At 48.2% G+C, this 19,186-nt stretch overlaps 6 protein-coding genes across 6 annotated transcripts; 3 read left to right on the forward strand and 3 right to left on the reverse strand.

The window, feature by feature from the left end:
* Window positions 1–1,011: 1,011 nt before the first annotated feature.
* EPUS_05500 (uncharacterized protein) lies at window positions 1,012–1,572 on the reverse strand (the record flags this gene model as incomplete). The annotated part of the gene is made up of 1 exon (XM_007802306.1): window positions 1,012–1,572. The coding sequence occupies one exon, from the start codon at window positions 1,570–1,572 to the stop codon at window positions 1,012–1,014; it is 561 nt and encodes a 186-aa protein (XP_007800497.1).
* Window positions 1,573–2,719: 1,147 nt separating this feature from the next.
* On the reverse strand, window positions 2,720–5,731 carry EPUS_05501 (uncharacterized protein; the record flags this gene model as incomplete). The annotated part of the gene is made up of 2 exons (XM_007802307.1): window positions 2,720–5,510; window positions 5,562–5,731. 2 exons carry the CDS (start codon window positions 5,729–5,731, stop codon window positions 2,720–2,722), a joined length of 2,961 nt encoding a protein of 986 aa, XP_007800498.1.
* Window positions 5,732–6,268: 537 nt separating this feature from the next.
* On the reverse strand, window positions 6,269–6,814 carry EPUS_05502 (uncharacterized protein; the record flags this gene model as incomplete). The annotated part of the gene is made up of 1 exon (XM_007802308.1): window positions 6,269–6,814. The coding sequence occupies one exon, from the start codon at window positions 6,812–6,814 to the stop codon at window positions 6,269–6,271; it is 546 nt and encodes a 181-aa protein (XP_007800499.1).
* Window positions 6,815–9,490: 2,676 nt separating this feature from the next.
* EPUS_05503 (uncharacterized protein) lies at window positions 9,491–12,516 on the forward strand (the record flags this gene model as incomplete). Its single annotated transcript, XM_007802309.1, has 6 exons — window positions 9,491–9,529; window positions 9,589–9,760; window positions 9,807–11,227; window positions 11,275–11,553; window positions 11,605–12,140; window positions 12,195–12,516. 6 exons carry the CDS (start codon window positions 9,491–9,493, stop codon window positions 12,514–12,516), a joined length of 2,769 nt encoding a protein of 922 aa, XP_007800500.1.
* Window positions 12,517–13,399: 883 nt separating this feature from the next.
* On the forward strand, window positions 13,400–15,746 carry EPUS_05504 (uncharacterized protein; the record flags this gene model as incomplete). The annotated part of the gene is made up of 3 exons (XM_007802310.1): window positions 13,400–13,801; window positions 13,870–14,702; window positions 14,792–15,746. The coding sequence occupies 3 exons, from the start codon at window positions 13,400–13,402 to the stop codon at window positions 15,744–15,746; spliced, it is 2,190 nt and encodes a 729-aa protein (XP_007800501.1).
* A 1,197-nt stretch (window positions 15,747–16,943) lies between these two features.
* On the forward strand, window positions 16,944–19,183 carry EPUS_05505 (uncharacterized protein; the record flags this gene model as incomplete). The annotated part of the gene is made up of 2 exons (XM_007802311.1): window positions 16,944–17,029; window positions 17,137–19,183. 2 exons carry the CDS (start codon window positions 16,944–16,946, stop codon window positions 19,181–19,183), a joined length of 2,133 nt encoding a protein of 710 aa, XP_007800502.1.
* Between the last annotated feature and the right edge of the window lie 3 nt (window positions 19,184–19,186).

Consider the following 19,186-nt stretch of genomic DNA (forward strand, 5'->3'; position numbering starts at 1 on the left):
AGCTCATGGCGCCCTCTCGGTAAACCTTCTTTTCCCTAACGAAGTTTAAGAAGTTCCTAAGCTTTAGAAGGCTCTGAAGGATGGAGAAAGCGACACTTAGGATTGAGATTCTGGGAATGATGTCGAAGCGCTAAGTGGTGTGTTTCGGAAGCGATATAGGGGGGGGAATGTCAAACCGTCGCGCAATTCCTTGATGGTGGTGATATCATAGTGTCCAAAGAGCGTAGCCACACCCATGACTCTAAGACTGCGTGCTCAGCGGAGAAGTTTTGCCTCTGGTGGTCGCAAATCACTAGGCTAGGATAGCTTCACAACTTTCTTTCCATCCTTCGAGAGATAACAAGTTGTTCCCTGATAAATGATGGCTCGATGTATGATTATAGGCTGCTGCTCAAGCTAGATCTTTATTTTCTTTCTAGTCGAATCTTCCTGAGTGATAATAGAGTCGTTTTGACCATCATGCTCAATAAAACCATCTAGACTGAGCTCATCGTCACTCATTAGAGTGTAGCCCACCAACGCCCGGATAAACTTCTTAGGCTCATCATGAATGTCGAAAGGCCCGGAGCTATATAGGCCCGAGCGGTCAAACACCCACAGCTCTATAGAGGTGCTGAGAAGCGTAAATGCGTGGACAAACCGCCGGGCGGGCTAGACAGAGAAGACGTCCCTTACATATCTCGCAAGCTAAAGAAATTTATTTTTCCAATCATTCTGTAAGACCCAATGTTCTCTGATGACTCGCACATCCTTCCAGTCATGGCTAGTATCAACAGCATCCGTCCTTCGTTTAATAAAGAAGTCAAGCTGACGCCGTGCTTGCGCGCCTACGAGTTCCGTTGTAGCTAATGTTCTGTAGTAGATGCCGCAAGCGTCAGTCAGATACTCGTCTTGAATGCGCGACAGCCAGTCCTAGACGGCGCTTTCGTCTAAGGGATCAGGGAAGTCAGTCCATCGGCCATCAACATGGTGATCTTTCACGGCTTCGTAAATTTCCTTGCTTCGCTAAGACTATTTCTTTCCCTCAAAATACTTCGCGAAGAATCCTCCCACGTTCCGATATGTATAATTCTTGATCTCATCAAAAAGTGGGACATCCAAGAGCCTCTTCGTCTGCTCGTCGCCTTGCATCGAAGCGGAGGAGTATATGACCGGAGTGCCGTCGAACGAAGAAGAAATGCATATAAAAGGGGCTATTTGAGAAGTGAACCTTATGAGATCAAAAACAGCATTCCAGACACCAAAATCCGATGCCTCCTTGATAATAAGTAGTGAAAGCGCGCGGTATTGTTGGTAGTTAAAATCGCCATTTCGGACACGTCTGAAAAGGGTGGATAACTCAGAGGCTAGATCTCCGGCTCCAGTCTTTGAGCAGAGGGTAAGGGCAACATCGTGGCCTTGCAAGGTGTAAAGAAGTCTTGAGACCACTTTGAGGCGTCCCTGATCCGGAGTATCGCCAGCGCCATCGTAAGACTGCTCTGCCTTTCGAAGTGAATCCCGTAAATGATCTAGACAGTCGTCCAAAGGATGCTTTTTGATAATATCACGATCGTCTTGCGAAAGATTGGCCATTGAGGGGATGTTTATGAGATGGTAATGGCTGTCTGAGTACGAAGTAGTTGACCCCCTGGACAGTGTGGCGCTGCTAGAGTGTCATAGCATGAACATACTAGTAGGTTGACCCGTCAACTATTAATTGTGTAAGGAGCCAGCACCTAATGGTGCTTAAATTAGTTACTAGATAGTCCTTATCTTTATAGGTACTTATAATGTTACTGACAAAATGTAATCTTATCTTATAGGCCCTGCCATCCCTAATCTCAGCCTACTAAGTGTTAGATGATCTAAGAGACTAAGAGCTTAGCGCTAGCATGGAGATGGCTAGCTGATCAGCCACACTTTAGTGTTGGTCAACTACTTTGAACGCACGACTTCGTAGGGAGTCGTGCTTCAAAAGAAGTTAGCTGCCACTGGAATGTGGCTAAGAAACTAACCATCTTGGACTTAGTTGCTAGTAGTTAGTCTTTCAGATGATATCTCATTTATCAGCTATCTAATGTGTCTACACTGCCAAGCTCAATTAATTGGCTTCTTGAAGTACTTGTAAGCTCAAATATGCGGGCCGAAGGATCAGCCTTCTGAATGGATAAAGTTCACCTTCCTGCCTTCTTGAGTGGAACGTAAGGCTATTAGCTTGCCAAGACTGCAGAATTTTGCTAAGCCGCACCCATCAAAAATGAGAATGCACACAGAATGCGCAGAAACAGCGCACAGAATTTGCACACAAAATGCGTAGAATTTACAGAATGGTCTTCTGTCCTTCTATCCTTCTATTTACTTATTTAACATTATGTAAAATTAATTAAGAGATTTAAGATATTCTTATAAGCGGGATGAGGAATAGCAACTTTAGAGGAGCTGCGAGAAGAATATTATAGGGCAGCCACGGAAAGCGTGATCTGGTAGGTCATTGATATGTCAGTTTGCTGAGAGGTGGATTGGTGGCAATGCTGCTGTAGGCTGTGTCAGCATACTGGTGAGTCCTGGAAGTACTTGAAGATGTATGCAAAGATCTACAAGTGTCGGTTGTTGAAAAGTGTATTGTGATAATTCTGCCACATGAATTTGCCACTCTTCATCATGCTGGAGGCTAGCCGTATCCCGATTCGTTGCGAAAGATACAAATGAGACGTTAGAAAATACCCACATACCATCCCAATCAATAACCCATCACCTCCCCTATGCTCAAAGTATTGATTCTCACTACGCCCCATACGACAACGAGCAACACCACATCAATGACAACCAGCAGCGCACTGCTCATCAAGAACCTTGGCATAAACACCCGATACAACATCAGGTGCCTCCGCAAATGCCCTGCCCACATGGTGGTAGCCAGCTGAATTATTGCATAATACGAGGCGTGCGTTAGCATTGCCCACATCACGTCGCACAAAACCTCCTTCATCCACCCTGGGTTCTTGCTGATCGGCCTTTTCCACAGCACGGTCAATGGCACTGCTGCAGCGCAGAGTATCTGTGGCCCAAAACTATTGAGGATAATGAGGATAGGAGACCAGGGGTAAGTGATGGTGCGGAAGGGAACGAAAGCGGCGTTCCATTGGATGGAGGCAAGAGTGGCTTGATGGCCTGTTTTGAAGAAGTGAAAAGAACCTAACATGGCTAGGATGATGGGACCTATTGCTGTTATTGCTCCGGATGAGGCTGACATCGAGATCGTCAAGCCGTTGGTATCCAGGATCTCTGATAAACCGAGAATCTGACATGCGCAGATTGCCATTGAAAATTGGCCCATGGGAGGTAGCAGGACGGACACCAAGAGGATGAAAATTGGCAGCAGCAAGAAATACCGCGTGCCATGGACATTTGCATAACCCAGGATGATGACTGCTGGTTTGGCCTGCCTGGAGTCATCCTCTGCTTGCCCTTCAATGGGCTTTTGTCTTGCCAAGGAAACGTCAATGCATGGTTTGGCTTGAGCGATCGTTATGCTGCCGACGAACACCGCTATAACTATCGCACACTGTGAAGCAGTAAGACTAGCTTTCTTTAACGTCTCCAGAGACACCGCCTGCTGAAGCCATCCGCCATTATCAGCGGCATCGAGCACCCAATAGATTGCAATCAACAGAAGTCCGACACGGAAGCAGAACCCTAGCCAGAATCCTGCAGGGCCAAAATAGGAAGCTGTACCCTTATACCGAGCTTTGATGAAAGCTGGAAGAAGAATTGCAATAGTGAAGGGCAGGAAAACCTGCCACGGTGCCGAAGTTGAGGAGTTTGAAGATGCATAGAAGGTTGAACGGCAGCCAGGCATTTGTTCTTCGCGACACAGGCGGGAGAACGATGCCGCTCTTGTCAACAAGGTGAAGAATATCGACTGCACTGTGCCCAGTTGTCGATCCGATGCTTCGGATTGTCGCAGAGAAGATATGCAGCTGATCAGTCCAAACGTGGCCAAGAAAAACAAGAGAATAGAATCTTCGTGTATTGTGTAGGAATTTGAGGCAAAACCCGCAGATTGTGAGATCGAAAAGAATACGGCAAGCCCAGACCACAGGTTGCCAGGGATCAATATACCGGCGTTCATCTTGGGCTTCCATGCGGAAAATGCTAATAGATAGACTAAACCTCCCGTCAGAATGATGACACCTACCGCCATATCGCCGACGTTGAAGTTCGCCCATAGCTGGCGGTACAGGCTCAAGACCGTGTCCTCGTACTGTCGCAGAGCAAGGTAGGCTTCTTTGAAACGAGCTTCATCGTTCTTGGTAGTAGTGACATCTACTTCTAACAATGACAAAGCGGATTCATAAAGTGCGTTTTGATGAGGATCAGAATCAAGATTAAGATTCCGTGCTTCTGAATATTTTGCCTGGTATTTGCGTATCTGGTGTACTGCGATTTGATTGACGGTTGCAAGAGCCCTCCATTCTGAGCCGCTTCGTTGAGAAAAAGCTTCCTCGATTGGTGCACCAATGTTATTGAAAGGAATGGGAAGCCCAAGCAAAAGTGACAAGGTCGAGACTAGGTCTATCTGCCTTATAGGTCGTATCTTGGCATTCGCTGGTGGTAAAACGAAATCCGCATGCGTTCTACCAAATACCGGCCTCGTGGAATACAACCAGAGAGCTGCCTCGACTTCCTCGTCAGATTCTCCTCCATGGTCACCTTTGGTGTCCATTCCATGATCGCCTAGGACTACAAGGAGTGTGGTGTCGTCTATTGTTTCCATGATGTGAAGAATGACATTGTTCATCTCTTGGAGCTTGTCATTCATCGCAGGATGATCTGGTCCGTAGCGATGGCCTGCATGGTCGACTCCCAGAAAGTGAGCGAAGATGTAATCCCACTCTGTGCCGTTGTGAGAATTCAATAGTGGCATTAGATGCGATGTAACTCCGTTGTCAACGGTATAAAGGTCCCACACGTTGAAGGAGTCGTATGGATGCGACAAATCTTCATGGAAATATCCTGGAAACAAAGACTGCCATGTATCATCACCCAGATGTACGATTGTTTTTCCGAGATTTCGCATTTGCGCCAGCAAGTTATCCTCCTCTATAGCAGTTCCGGCGAAGTTAGAGCCAGCATCAATGAATGTTGGCAATGTACCAGTCGTCAACCCTTTCAGTCGCTGTAGAGTAGTGGTCGGCGGGTCTGCAATGAATGGAAGTAGAAAAGCATTTTTGGGCATCGTTTTTGCCGTATCGTAGAGGATGGGGAAGGCATTATGGAACTGCCTCGCTTCTTTATCTTTTTCAGAGGGCAGGAAAGGCACTGTAAAGTCATATCGCAGGGCATCAATGACAATGATGACCGCCTTGTTAAATTTTCTTGGATACCAACATCCCTCGACTGTCGAGGAATCTCCATTGATTCGGGAAACATTAACTGGAGGAGCGTCACACGTGGATTTGTGGTCGAGTATCAACCGGGTCAAGAGGAAGCCCTTCGTGAAAAAGAAGATGCCGACAACGTGTATGACACTGCTTTAATCAGCTACTCATTCTATCCCTTGAGAATCTGAGATCACCCACCAAAGCACAAAGAACAGTGCGCCATTCAAAGCATGGAATTTCTTAAATTGTGTAACCCTTCTCTTGGTCGCTTCCCCTCTTGTGCTATCATCCTGATGAGTTGAGGGGTGCACTGAAGTCTGTTCATTTTGTTCATCAGAGAGAGCAATACGGACATCATCTTTGGACATTAGACGGCAAGTTCGGGTTGAAAAGGGTCATGTTGCATTCGTCGTTAAATGTGGTGGTTGTACCATTCGCGTCCTCACTTAAATGCACCCGCTGTGGTCGGCAACTCAAGCCCTAGTAGAGACCCACAATCGTCTACATTAGAGACGTCCTATGTACTACATAATAGACGACGATAGAACTTTTCCAAGGACTCAATATATTCTTATGATTTTGTACCACCCCTCATGGAAAGGGGCTCCCTTGACCGATCTGTTAAGATAATACAATACAGTGCCGATCCAGCACTTAGCATCCACACATACGTGTCTTCAGAAGACCAGAGAATATAAATAGCTGCCAAATATTTGGAAACGTCAAGATAAGCCAAAAAGAGCTTTGTCATCCAGCAATTGTTCGCTGCCATTCGAGCAGTCATAAAACTCTTCTTGTGGTGTCATGGCTATTAGAATCGAAAACCAGTCGAGGTAGAAGGAAGCGGTGTTTTGATGCTTTGGCCATAAAGACAGGAGAGCATGTTCCTCTGAAATGCACCGACCTCATGACCATCTTCGAGGTTCAACCTTCTCCCTTAGTCCACCCATTCGCTCTAAATCGAGAGACTGAAATCTCTCCGTCTCTTTCAATTGATAGGGAGGCAGAGAATCCTGTGCTACAGGCTCCATGCCGACACTGCCTGAGTCTCCAATCCGGACAACAACCACCCGTCCGTTTTTCTTCTTTCCTGATTGATCTTCTTCGTCGGGAAATGTGATACGAATTTCAGGTACAGGGCTGTCAGGAGGACTGGAAGAGTTTTCAATCAAATTGCGTTTCTCATCATAGACATGTGCCGATTCTGTCTTTCCAGTATATGGTGTCGCTGTAATAGTCAAGCGACGATGATTGGAATTTCTTTGATGTGTTGGCAGAACTTCAGCATTTGTCGCCTGGCGCTTGCGGAGGACGCAGAGAATGCCAACAAGCCCTAGAGCAAAGACGATCAGGGTGAGGAGCGCAAGAAGGAGATTGCTGACTGAGGGTGTAAATGTGGAATCGGCAGTTGTGCTGTCATTACGACTGACTAGGCGCCTAGCGAATTCCATGTTTGATTGATGGTGGTGAGATTCGAAGAACGGATTTTGACAAGCTAGAGAAGATCGGTGCGGATTGTTTCGATGCAAAAAGGGTTTGCCTTGATGCTTAGCAGTTCATTAGGAGAGCAAAGTCGTATTAACGCAGCGAAGAAAGAGCGTAGTGTGCGTGGTGTATTAGAGGTGCTCCGAAGGAGTGGACAGCACGATTCCAGCAAGAGAGTGGAGCTGAGATCGGCCAAGCGGTAGTGAAGAGCAAGGTGAGGAAGAGCTTTTGTCTCAAAGGTGAAGCAGGAGCACCGCAAGGAGGATTGCGAACAACAGAAGAGAAAGTCTCTGCCCCCTTGTACTCGTAGCGCCTAATCTGGCGCTTTGGCCCGTTCCTGTAAATAGAGCACAATTTGAATGAACGCTAATATGAAATAGTCATCGCTGCTTTCGGCTTAGATCTTGCACCGTCGGCCGTTTATGAAATTACCAATAACATCTTCGTGATGCCTAGCCAATCATCACGATTGTCACGAGTATCACGCGTGATCAAGTTTTGCCTAGTACTATCTCGCCGCAATTTGATTCTTGCAGTTGCAGACTTTCCTCTGCTTCCGCTGCACATCATGGGCCCGGAGATGGTATGTAATCTGAGATGCTATGCTTCTAAGAATACAACCTTCTACGTAGTAAAGCATACCTAGAAGTCATGCGATGCATCCTTTGCTGACTGGATCAAGCCGATTTACATCTCCATGAATAAGAAAAATGATACCAGCACATTACCTTGCTCAATGGCAGCGTCCCAATGATTCATTTTCCCGTGGCTCTCTAACTACCCATATTAGTCGAGTCCATCATTTCATCAAAGAGCGTCAGGATGCTTAAGTTAGCTAGAATTCACTAAGCGGCAAGAATAAAGTGCGACATATCAGACCTGACCTACAATGCTCATCTTGCCCGATGCCGCTATACAAGCACGACAGTCAAGACTCTTTTGCTTATCGCCACCTTGAGTCGAGATGAACATTCAGCATCATTTCAAACCTCATCCCAGCATTTTCATATGTTGGTACGGATGCAGTGGATACAACGTAGAAAATACCACCCGATTTCGATCAGGTCCAAGATCATGCCATGTCACTTAGGCCCAGTACTTTGATATCGTCCACCAGAGAAGCCATTCATCTGTATATATTGGCTCAGGGCCATCAAATGTTACACCAAAACTGGAGACCGCTACTTCGGATAACTGGCTGAGGTTTGCTTACGAGTGAGCCCCACTTGAAGTCGTACAGACAGCGGAAGTGGGATAACTCTGCCTGATGCACAAGTAAAATACTCTGACCGCCGCAAGGCCGCCAGATGATGTAGACCAGGTCATCTAGGAAGTTAGCCGTGGTTTCGCGAAGTATTTGGACCATCCGAAACGCCCTGAAACGGTTGGTTGCCCTCATTCGGAGTTGCTGCGAGGGCTGCCTGCAGCCAGAGAGTCATCATGATCGCAACAGCCGTGCGCCCGTGGCTTATCCCCAGTTTCAAAAGCTACCAGGTACTTACTACGTAGAACGTCAAATGTGTTGATGCTGGATAAACACCATGATACTGACACAAGTGAACCTCCACACTTGACACTTTTTAAGACAGAACTACAAGTACACCTTACGCACACATGGCATATCGGACGTCTGGATTCGTACTACTACATGACACAGTTCTATAACTATTCTGGAGAAGATCTGTTCAGTGTGCACGACTAGTTACCCAAGACCCTGCTTGTCTTCTCCGTAAACTACAGCCGGGGCGCTCCTTTAGTTTCTGGGCCACTTCCGGCCCTGGAAGGATTGACATTGGACCATGTACTTAAGCCTCCATTGGGCTTAAGCGCCACCCAAACTAAGGAACCCGCTAGGTCCAGCCTGACATGCGATGCGGGCAAAAGAAAGTTGATACATCTTCACTTCGCTTCAGATCCAGATTCAAGCGCTTCTTTTCATTAGACCTATTACAACCTACCTTGATCTAATACTTTGCTGCCTTTTTTCTGTGTCATATTCTCCTGTCTGTGCGACGCTCGCCTCATCTGTTCATATCTTCTCCCGCAAATTCTTCTACTTGACCCCAGATTTGCGCCTCAATCGACAGAACCGGCGATAGTAGCATTCCTCACCCTTCGCCCAGCATATCTCCCTTGCGGGCTCTAACCGTCTTGGACTTCGATCGGATGTTTTCAATACAACCCACAGCAGTTTCCTGGCTCGATACACCAGGCGCCGAGGGGGTTCCGCTTGTCATGCACGTAATCTGTTCTGCGGCTGCCTGCTGAAGTTCGAAGCGACCAACACTGTCAAACGAAGGGATCAAGAGACCTACGGACACCTTGCATACGCACTAAAACCGAACGCTGACGGCTCTTCTGTTGACAATAACTTCTTTTCTCGCCTTTCTTCTCGTACATTATCTCACATATGGTGCTTGAGACTTCAACGTGTCAAAATATTCTGAGAGCCGGTACGTTCTGATAGCTTCTAATCTAAAGCTCGGGGCTTTTTTGCCTACTAGGAATCGAAATGCTGACAAGTGTTTGCTGAAACAGTCTGTACTTGTGTACCCACATACCTCGTTCCTTTCTACACCACTGCAATCAGGCTGCGCCCATCTTGCTGAAGAGAATATTTGTGTATAAACGGTCTGTTCAACATGGCTTCTTCCATGGGCAATCCTACAGCAGTGCAAAACGTAAGTTTCCTTCAAAGCTCAGTCACGTTTCACATTTGCTTATATTTGTGGGAAATCAGGCCCGAAGCAACCGTCTTGCCTCGTTCGATCAAGTCTCGGGCTTGAAGACACCGTTGCATTTCGGAACAGGTTTCAATTCCGCCAAAACCGCATGGAACAGCAACATTTGGGCAAATGCTAGCCGCCCGAATGCTTTTACAGATGGAGCCGGAGACGCTGTGCTTTCTACAGGTATGGGATTCCCTCAATATCTAGAATTCCAGTTCACAAGCAATAGATTCGACCTCGCATTCTACTGAAGGTGATACACCATTCGAAGGCAAGACCGGTTCAGGGTCACTCCTATCCACATCTGAATCTGATGGGTGGAATGGGCGCTCGGGACTACCCTGGCCGTCCTCTGTTAATAACACCTCACCAATTCTATCAAGAACGAACAGCCACAATATTTCGCCTCTCAGACCACGAAATGGCGACCAGGGCTCTCTGCAGATGCAAGATTCCAATGGACGCTCCCTACCACTATCATCGCTCAATCGCCCTGGCATCGGCCAAATGACGGATCAGGCTCCACTGAACAACCAAATGAATCCGATGTTAAGCTTGTCTTCGCAGGGCTCGAACGTCAACTCCTTCTCTGCTTTTGACGATTCTGGCCAGGATGAGGAACAGCAGCCCATTACGAAAACGATCACATTCGGTGCCAGCTCTTTCGTTCCTTCTACGTCGTCAGCTAAGCATTACGCAAGCGCTCCGTCGGACCATGCAATGCCTAACAACCCCGTCCTTCAACAAATCAGCGCTTCTCGAACCAACTCGGATATGCGATCCGGCACGTATTTTCGACCCTCAGCCTTTGTCTCCAAATCCAATCTCTCACACAATAGTGCATCTCGGGCATTTCACCGCCCTTTCCATTCCACTGATGCTTCCCTTGACACAACTCTGGAAGATATTGACGACCGCGCTAGTGGTAGAGACGAGCACTTAGTTTCAGAATTGGAAAAGCTGGGATTGCATGGTACCAATCAATTTATACAAAGCTCAAGGTCGAATGATCGACCAACATTCAGCTCTCAGATGTCTTACAACATCTCTGCTGAGCGGTCCACTTTCCGAAGTGTTTCTGGCGAGAGATTAACGTCCGCCCAAGTCCCGTACATGTCAGACGGCTTGTCTGACCATGGATTTCACTACCCTCCAGCATATCATCGTAGCACACCCTATGGCAATCGCGGATCTTCCTCACCAAGCATGAGTGAAACCCGAAAGGAACCCACCACTCCGTTTTACTCCACGGCCAGTACGCCGCCTACGGCGCCAAATCCATTTAACGCAGGCTCTGATAGCGGTGTGTCGAGCAGAGTGCCAAGTGGTCAAGCCACGTTACTAGAGAAAAAGCTACGAGGACTTCAACCTTACCAGACTGAGCAGCAATACTTGCAGGCCAACCCGTTGCAAATGCGTCCTTCGTACCAACAACAAATCGACACGCCATATCAATCACAGATTCAAATGAATCCTCTTGCGAGGCCATATGCGATGCCATCTTACTCTGCATACTCCAACATCCAATCCGCGCCATCACAACATCTGCGTTATAGCCAGACTGAACAAGATTCGAATCAGGTGATTCGGAGCCCTTTGCTTGAGGATTTTCGAACAAACAGCAAGACTAATAAGCGTTACGAACTCAAGGTAAGACGTTTTGCGTCCTATATTGTGCACGATCTCACAAACGACAGGACATCTACAATCATGTGGTTGAGTTCAGTGGTGATCAATATGGCTCTCGTTTCATTCAGCAGAAGTTGGAGACTGCCAATTCTGATGAGAAGGACCAGATCTTCGGTGAAATACAGCCAAATTCAATTCAACTGATGACGGACGTCTTTGGCAATTATGTGATCCAGAAACTCTTCGAGCATGGCAACCAAGCGCAGAAGAAGATCCTTGCAAACCAGATGAAAGGTCACATCATGACTCTCTCCACGCAGATGTATGGTTGTAGGGTAGTTCAAAAGGTATAGTCCGCGTTTTGCACTTGTGAGTCCTTTACTGACACTACATTTTAGGCACTGGAACATGTGCTAGTTGACCAACAAGCCAGCATTGTAAAGGAACTCGAGAACAATGTATTGAAGTGCGTCAAGGATCAGAACGGCAATCATGTCATTCAAAAGGCAATCGAGCGAGTTCCAGCCCAGCACATTCAATTCATCATCAATGCCTTCCACGAGCAGGTTCAACGCCTAGCCACACATCCATATGGATGCCGAGTCATCCAACGAATGCTCGAACACTGTGAGGAAAATGCTCGACAATCAATACTGAGGGAACTTCATGGCTGCGTGTCGACGCTTATTACCGACCAATTCGGGAACTATGTTATTCAACATGTCATTGAAAATGGAGAGGAGAAGGACCGTTTCAAGATCATATCCGTCGTCATCTCTCAACTTTTCATGTATTCGAAACACAAGTTTGCCAGCAATGTCGTCGAGAAAAGCATCGAGTTTGGCGAACCTGGTCAGAAGGCAGAGATCCTGAAACTTCTCACCACTATGAATGAGAAAGGAGAGAACCCGGCGTTGGCTCTTGTTCGAGATCAGTACGGCAACTACGTGATCCGCAAGTCAACCCCTGTCTAACACTGCTATTCCAGCCTGACTGACAATGGTACAGAAAAGGTTCTCGGTCATCTTAAAGGTAGCGAAAGGGAAGCTCTTGTCGAGCAAATCCGAGCACACCTTCTACATTTGAAAAAGTTCAACTATGGCAAACAGGTCGCTGCCATCGAGAAGCTCATCTACAGCATTGAGACTGATTCCAATCCGAGTGCTAGCAGCCAGAGCTCAAGCCTTCCTAGCACAACTGCCAGTACTGTTGAAGGTCCTACTGGGAATGCGTTTGGGTTGAAGAACGTCGACTCTGAGCAGATCAACACTCCTAGCCCAGCCACAAGCGCGCAGCACCCGGTCAAATGAAATTTTTATACACTCACTTTCTACGAACATGGTTGTTTTATACTTCACAAGACTACTCTCTAGGTTACTTTCCTACGCAGGCTATGTCGTTTAGTATTTCCTAAGATACCACAAAAACAGGGTCAGGACTACAAGTTTCAAGCAAGCGAAGCGCGCATTTGTGTGGGGTTGGGCTTGATATGGGAAAAAGATCACGGGCCATGTTATTAGCTTTGCGGAGCTTGACGAAGTCATGAATGGGACGGTCGGTGGGACGAACAGGTGGATGCACAAGGTCATCAACGACATAAAATAGGTGATAGGCGCACATACCGTGTGGATAGACACACTCAGCTCAAATTTGAATGAGCGAATTCGGTAATGCAGTTGTACTCGAGGCAACAATTTAATATCTCTTGATGGTTGGATGCAAAGATATACCTGTCTCGTCGTAGTACTCTGTTCATCCTGGGAGTAGGATGTGACTAAAGTAACTCTGTAGAGGTAAGGTAAGTACCAAGATACATTACTCACCATCAGCGTTGGTAGTGGCCCGGGAGTGAGGAGAGCTCGACCTCTTTTCATATTCGAACGTCCATTGTCAGCTGCGCTGGCTAGCTGGCACTACGTTGGGCGCTTGCTGAGCTGAATTGTCTGTAGGATCGATGATTTTCAGCTCACCTGTTCAGTTTTGTTTTAAGCTTGAATATTGTACTTCATTGCCTATCCTTTGCTGGTATGATACTCAATAGACGTTATATGACATGCCGCCAGGTGCTGGCAATAGTACTTGTCTTATCCGTTGGGGCTTCCTACAGCATCCCCGGCGACCTTTATGACAAGGTGGTAGGCGTGGACGGATTGCTTCATATCTCTGCCCAGAACAGACCCTTCATACTACAAGATGATAGACGCAATAGCGATCAGTACTCTTGCTGCCTCAATAGTGAGCAAGTGTTACAGGTACGGGTGCAGTGTTGCAGATGCACCTGACGAAGCGAAAAGGCTTGCCTCGGAGGTCACCAATCTCAGTGGGCTGCTCATAGGGCTTCAAAGTGTTGCAGATCAGCACGAGAGCTATCTTGAGAGTCTCAATGTGTATAAAATTCTGCTGGAATGCTCTGCAGATCTGAAGGCAGTCGACTCGCAGCTCGAAGGACTTGTGCCAGTCGCGGGTCAAACAAAGACTCGGCGCATCGTGAAGCGGTTGAGATGGCCACTACAGCGCGGGGATACGCTGTTGATGCTCGAGCATATCGAACGACAGAAAGGATCTTTTGAGTTTTGTATTGGAATCGCTCACTACGTAAGTCACATTGGCTGTGCCTGGCAAGCATTGACTCATTCGAGATTAGGAGGATCGTCTCTGACCAGCAGAAAGAACTCCAAGATCTGTCGAGGGCTTTCCAAGCACTCGATGCTAGGATTGCTAGCAAGGAAGAATTGGCGGTAGAACAGAGTGTATTGGACTGGGTCTGTGACTACAATTATCAAGCCCAACATCATCGGGCTTACAGACTGCATTGCGATAATACATCCTCCTGGATTCTCGAACATCCCCTTTTCCTGCACTGGAGAGAATCAAGAGACCCTGTTCTGTGGTTCCGAGGAGCACCTGGTTCAGGCAAGACCGTCCTGGCTTCCTACGGCGCGGAACATTTTTTACAGCGGCAGTCGTCGACCGCTGGGGCCCAGCCGGTGGTTCTATTTTACTATGATAAAAGCACTAACCAGAGTCTTTCGTTGCAGACCTTCTTGGCTTCGGCTTTGCGGCAGCTATGTGTTCAGATGGGGACTCCACCATCTGTCAAAGAAGCCTTCAGCGCAGCGAAACTTTCATCAGGTGACCTCAGGCCCATCAATATCAATCAGCTGACATCGATGGTTCGTCGACACATTGTTCACGACCCTCCGTGTATTGTCATCCTCGATGGAATGGATGAAGCTGAAGACATACCTGGTATCTGCGACTTTCTTACAACCATGCTGGAGTCGGGTACAAAGTTCTTCATATCCAGTCGTCCTCATAATGTCATAGCCAATGTACTTCCAGGTGCACTCAAGATGTCGGCGCCATCAACTTCAGCCAGCTCAGATATTGCTCAATATATTGATCAGAGGTTGCATCATGATCAACGTCTGCAGAAGATGGCCCAAGGCTTGAAGTCGTACGTGCGAGAGAGCCTTTGTGAAAAAGCGGCAGGAATGTACGTGTCTCTCATCAGCTATCTCTTGTAATCGTGATGATAGCGGATCAAGCTGTGAATTTCCATACGAGCGAACTGACAATATGCAGGTTCCGATGGGTACAATGCCAGCTTGATGAGATCTCGAAACTTCGCACCAACAAAGCCATCAAAGCGGCCATCAAAGCTCTTCCAGAGACGCTAGAGGCCTCTTACTCCCGCAACGTTTTAAGAATTAACGAGGGTGACCTGATCTACGCGTACCAAGCTCTGCTATGGCTAACATACGCGCTGTATCCTTTGAAGCTCAACACGTTGGCCGAAGCAACGGTTCTTGAGCCGGGCGCTACCGCCGTAGATGACGAGTCTCAGCTAAGCGATCCAGCTGATATCCTAGACATCTGCGGCATGCTGGCGTTCTACAATGACTTGTCTGATGAAGTCCAACTGTCTCACCATTCGGTGCGAGAATTCTTGTCGGCCAGTTGCAAAATACCATTCTCTTTCCCAGAGAAGTCTTGCCACCGTACAATCGCGGAGCGTTCCATCTCATACCTACTCAACGACGACTTTGCAAGCGGACCCCTAGCATCGTCTCAATCCATCAAAACCACACTGACAAATTACCCCCTTCTCGCATATGCGGCCCGCAGCTGGCCTACTCATGTCCTCCGCTCTGATGCTGAAGAGGCGCTGCAACCTCTCATACTCAAAATCTTGACACCCGAAGCCACGCCACAATTCTATTTCTGGCTGCAAATCGTTCTGTACCATTCCAACCATGGCTTTCAAATTCCCGGGACTAAGTCGTCTTATATTCCTACAGCTCTATATTACGCCTCATCTTATGGCCTGTACAACACTGTGAAGTCTCTTATCGCCTTGGGCGCCGATTTGAACGTCCGAGCTGGCCGATATGGGGGCACTGCTTTGCACGCTGCGTGCTGGCGTCAACATCCGCATATCATTCAACTTTTATTAGGAGCGGGAGCCGATACGACAATTGGGGACCGTAACGGCATGACGGCATTCGATCTGACCAAGAATGGGGTCGGGAGTGAGTAGTACGAAATAGTAACACGGAATGAAGTTGTGGACGAGCCGTTTAGGGCAGTGTATTTGTGGGAACGAATACGGAAGACCAATATGGGCGGAGAACATGAACGGGCCTCAGGTAAAGCAACCACAGAACCTGAATAAACTACCTCCGACAAAGTTTAGCAAGCTAGGTGAGAGAGAGACCTTCGAGCTGGAGTAGTATTATACGACAGGTTATCAAGTGGTCGTCATCCCGAATTACGAATACTACTTTGCTCGGGCAGCACATCCAATGTCTGGAGCATTCATGAATACTTCCTCCAAGTAATCCGAGCATTTTGATAAGTAGCAGCTAGACATACCGTTTTCTCACGAACGCTTGTACGCGTCCGGTACTGGCGTGCGAGATTGAGGCTGTGGCCTTGCTGTCTTATTAGGATTTTGTTATGCTTTGCTGAGGCGATTTTTGTGCCATAGCCGTCCTCACAAGGAGACTGCGGCGAACGAAGTACTTTGATCTATAGATCAAGAGTGCTATAGCGCATCAAGGTGGTCAAAACATTATAGGCAACAGCACGAAAATCCAAAAGGGGCTTCCAATACTACTATCACAACCACCTCCCACACCAATAAGATTTGTCAGTCTGGTGATTTTGACAACGAGAAGTGCTAGTTACCATCCGCGAAACATTCAACAACTTACTGATGCAGTAGAGCTTCTCACCCTACGAAGTCAAGCTGTGATCATTTCCCGCCGGGTCGGCCAAGGTTTCTCAGAACCGATTTCTGTTACATGACTGTCAAGCCAGCACACTCGAGGAAACCCATTCTGCTATAGGCAATGATTTCACTGGAGTGAGTATTAAATCGTGGCCATGAGCTATATAAGGCAAGAACGCTGCGGGAAGAGAAGGAGTCGTGTGTTTCCAAGGAGGAGATCTATTAAAGTGGGTTGGGTCAGAAGGCGACCAATAGCATTTCAACGAATTAACGACAGCTGAGACACGTATAATAAGAATAGTGGTCAAAGAGTCAGGTGTTGTCCTTACTACATATAACAATAGTGATGGTCGGTCCGTTGTGTTTGTTGATTCCCCTGAGAATACATCGTGGTTGTGGTGCTAATCTCAAGTCAGGCTTAAAGCAGCAAGAGAGTTGCCAAGCACGGATTAGTCATCCGATTCACGATGAACTCTTTTCAGCATTGATGCTGCTATAGAATGAATGGCAGCTTTAGCGGGCGAAGATGAAGCCGATATGGCGACCTCGAGTCTCGCATATATGGGGTCACACTCCTCGCGCACGGTCATGTAAAGAGAATCGGCGTTGCTTCGCGAGTGTTGCTGATGGTGTCCGGTAGCCCTTCTCTACCATTCTCTTCCCCCCGAAGCGCCTGAGGCTAATGGTACCGATTCAGGCCGTACGATGTCGTTGTCATTGGCGGTGGTCATGCCGGTACCGAAGCCAGCGCTGCCGCTGCTCGATCTGGAGCTCGGACTGCTCTCATTACACCTTCGCTGGACAATCTGGGCGTGTGCTCCTGCAACCCAAGCTTCGGTGGAATTGGGAAAGGCACCATGATCCGAGAGATTGATGCACTGGATGGACTGTGCGGGAGAATAGTTGATAAGGCCGGTATCCAGTTCAAGGTACTGAACAAGAAGAAAGGTCCTGCCGTATGGGGTCCCAGGGCACAAATCGACCGTGACCTGTACAAAAAATACATGCGGCAAGAGCTCACGTCTACGAAAGACCTTAGCATTCTCCAAGGCAAAGTCGCGGACATCGTAACCTCCAAGACCGAAAACCAAGAAAGATCCTTCTCTCAAGGCATAATCACTGGTGTCCGTCTAGAGTCGGGTGAAATCATTCCCGCCTCCCAAGTTGTCATAACGACTGGCACGTTTCTTGGTGGCGAGATCCATGTTGGACTCGAAGTCTTCCCATCTGGCCGGATGGGCGAAGCTGCAACCTTTGGCCTCAGCAACTCACTTCGTACAGCTGGCTTCACCCTTGGACGCCTCAAAACCGGCACACCACCACGTCTCGATCGATCTACTATTGACTACTCCGTACTAGAACTCCAACCCGGAGACTCCCCTCCACAACCGTTCTCCTATCTTAACTCCCGTCCCGACATAGGCGGAGCAGAGCAACTTCCATGCTGGTCCACATACACAAATGAAGCTACTCACTCGATCATCCGATCGAATCTCGATAAAAGCATCCACATCCGCGAAACTGTAAAAGGGCCCAGGTACTGTCCCAGCATTGAATCGAAGGTCATTCGCTTCCCCCACAAGCAGCAACATTTGGTATGGTTGGAACCAGAAGGCCACGAACCTAACCACATAATCTATCCGAACGGCATCTCTGTGACTTTGCCTGCTGAAGCACAATACGAAATGCTGAAAACTATTCGAGGCCTGGGGAATGTAAAAATGCTGCAACCAGGATATGGGGTCGAGTACGATTACATCGACCCGCGCAATCTGCTCCCTACCCTTGAAACGAAATTGATCAAAGGCCTCTATCTAGCCGGCCAGATCAACGGAACGACAGGCTACGAAGAAGCGGCTAGCCAAGGCATCGTAGCAGGAATCAACGCTGGTCTTGCAGCCCAAGGAAAAGGAACCTTCACCCTGAGTCGGAGCGACAGCTACATCGGCATCATGATCGACGATCTCATCACCAAAGGTGTCAGCGAGCCCTACCGTATGTTCACCAGCAGGTCCGAATACCGCATGAGCGCTAGGGCCGATAATGCCGACACAAGACTCACCGCCAAAGGCCGAGCCGCCGGCGTCGTAGGCGACAAGCGATGGGAAGCCTTTGAAGAGCAGCAAGGGAAGATCTCCGAGCTGACGAATCTGCTCATGGAGAAGAAACTCCCCAGCAAAATGTGGAGAGACCTCGGCTTCCCCATCAGAGACGACACCGCCGTCAAACCCGCCTTTGACCTCCTCCGTCTCGCCGGCACAACGGTGCACTCCCTCCTCCCCTACCTCTCCTCCCTTCCCGCTACCTCAAACCTCTTGACCCCCTCCCCTTCTCCCGAACAAGATGTGGAAATATCCAAATTCGATCCCAAGACCCTCGAAAGGGTCTCCATAGAAGGCTCCTACGCCCCCTACATCCTCCAGCAACAGGTTGCAGCCAAATCCTTCGAGCGCGACGAACACCTCGAGTTACCGGCTGATATCGACTACGAGAAGGTCGTTGGCCTCAGTACAGAGGAACGAATGGCGTTGAGCCTGGTGCGGCCTGGGAGCGTGGGTATGGCGAGACGCGTCGAGGGGGTTACGCCGGCTGGGGCGTTGAGGTTGTTGAGCTGGGTTCGAAGAGGAGACAGAGGAGCTGGAGGAGCGGGTACGAAGAGGGATGGAGGCAAGGGGAGAGGGAGTGAGGAGGTGTTTAGGGGGGAGGGGGGGCTGGATGGGATTAAGCTGGAGGGGTTGTTATGATTT

Source organism: Endocarpon pusillum (assembly GCF_000464535.1).
Source record: "Endocarpon pusillum Z07020 unplaced genomic scaffold scaffold1611, whole genome shotgun sequence".
Lineage (NCBI taxonomy): Eukaryota > Fungi > Ascomycota > Eurotiomycetes > Verrucariales > Verrucariaceae > Endocarpon > Endocarpon pusillum.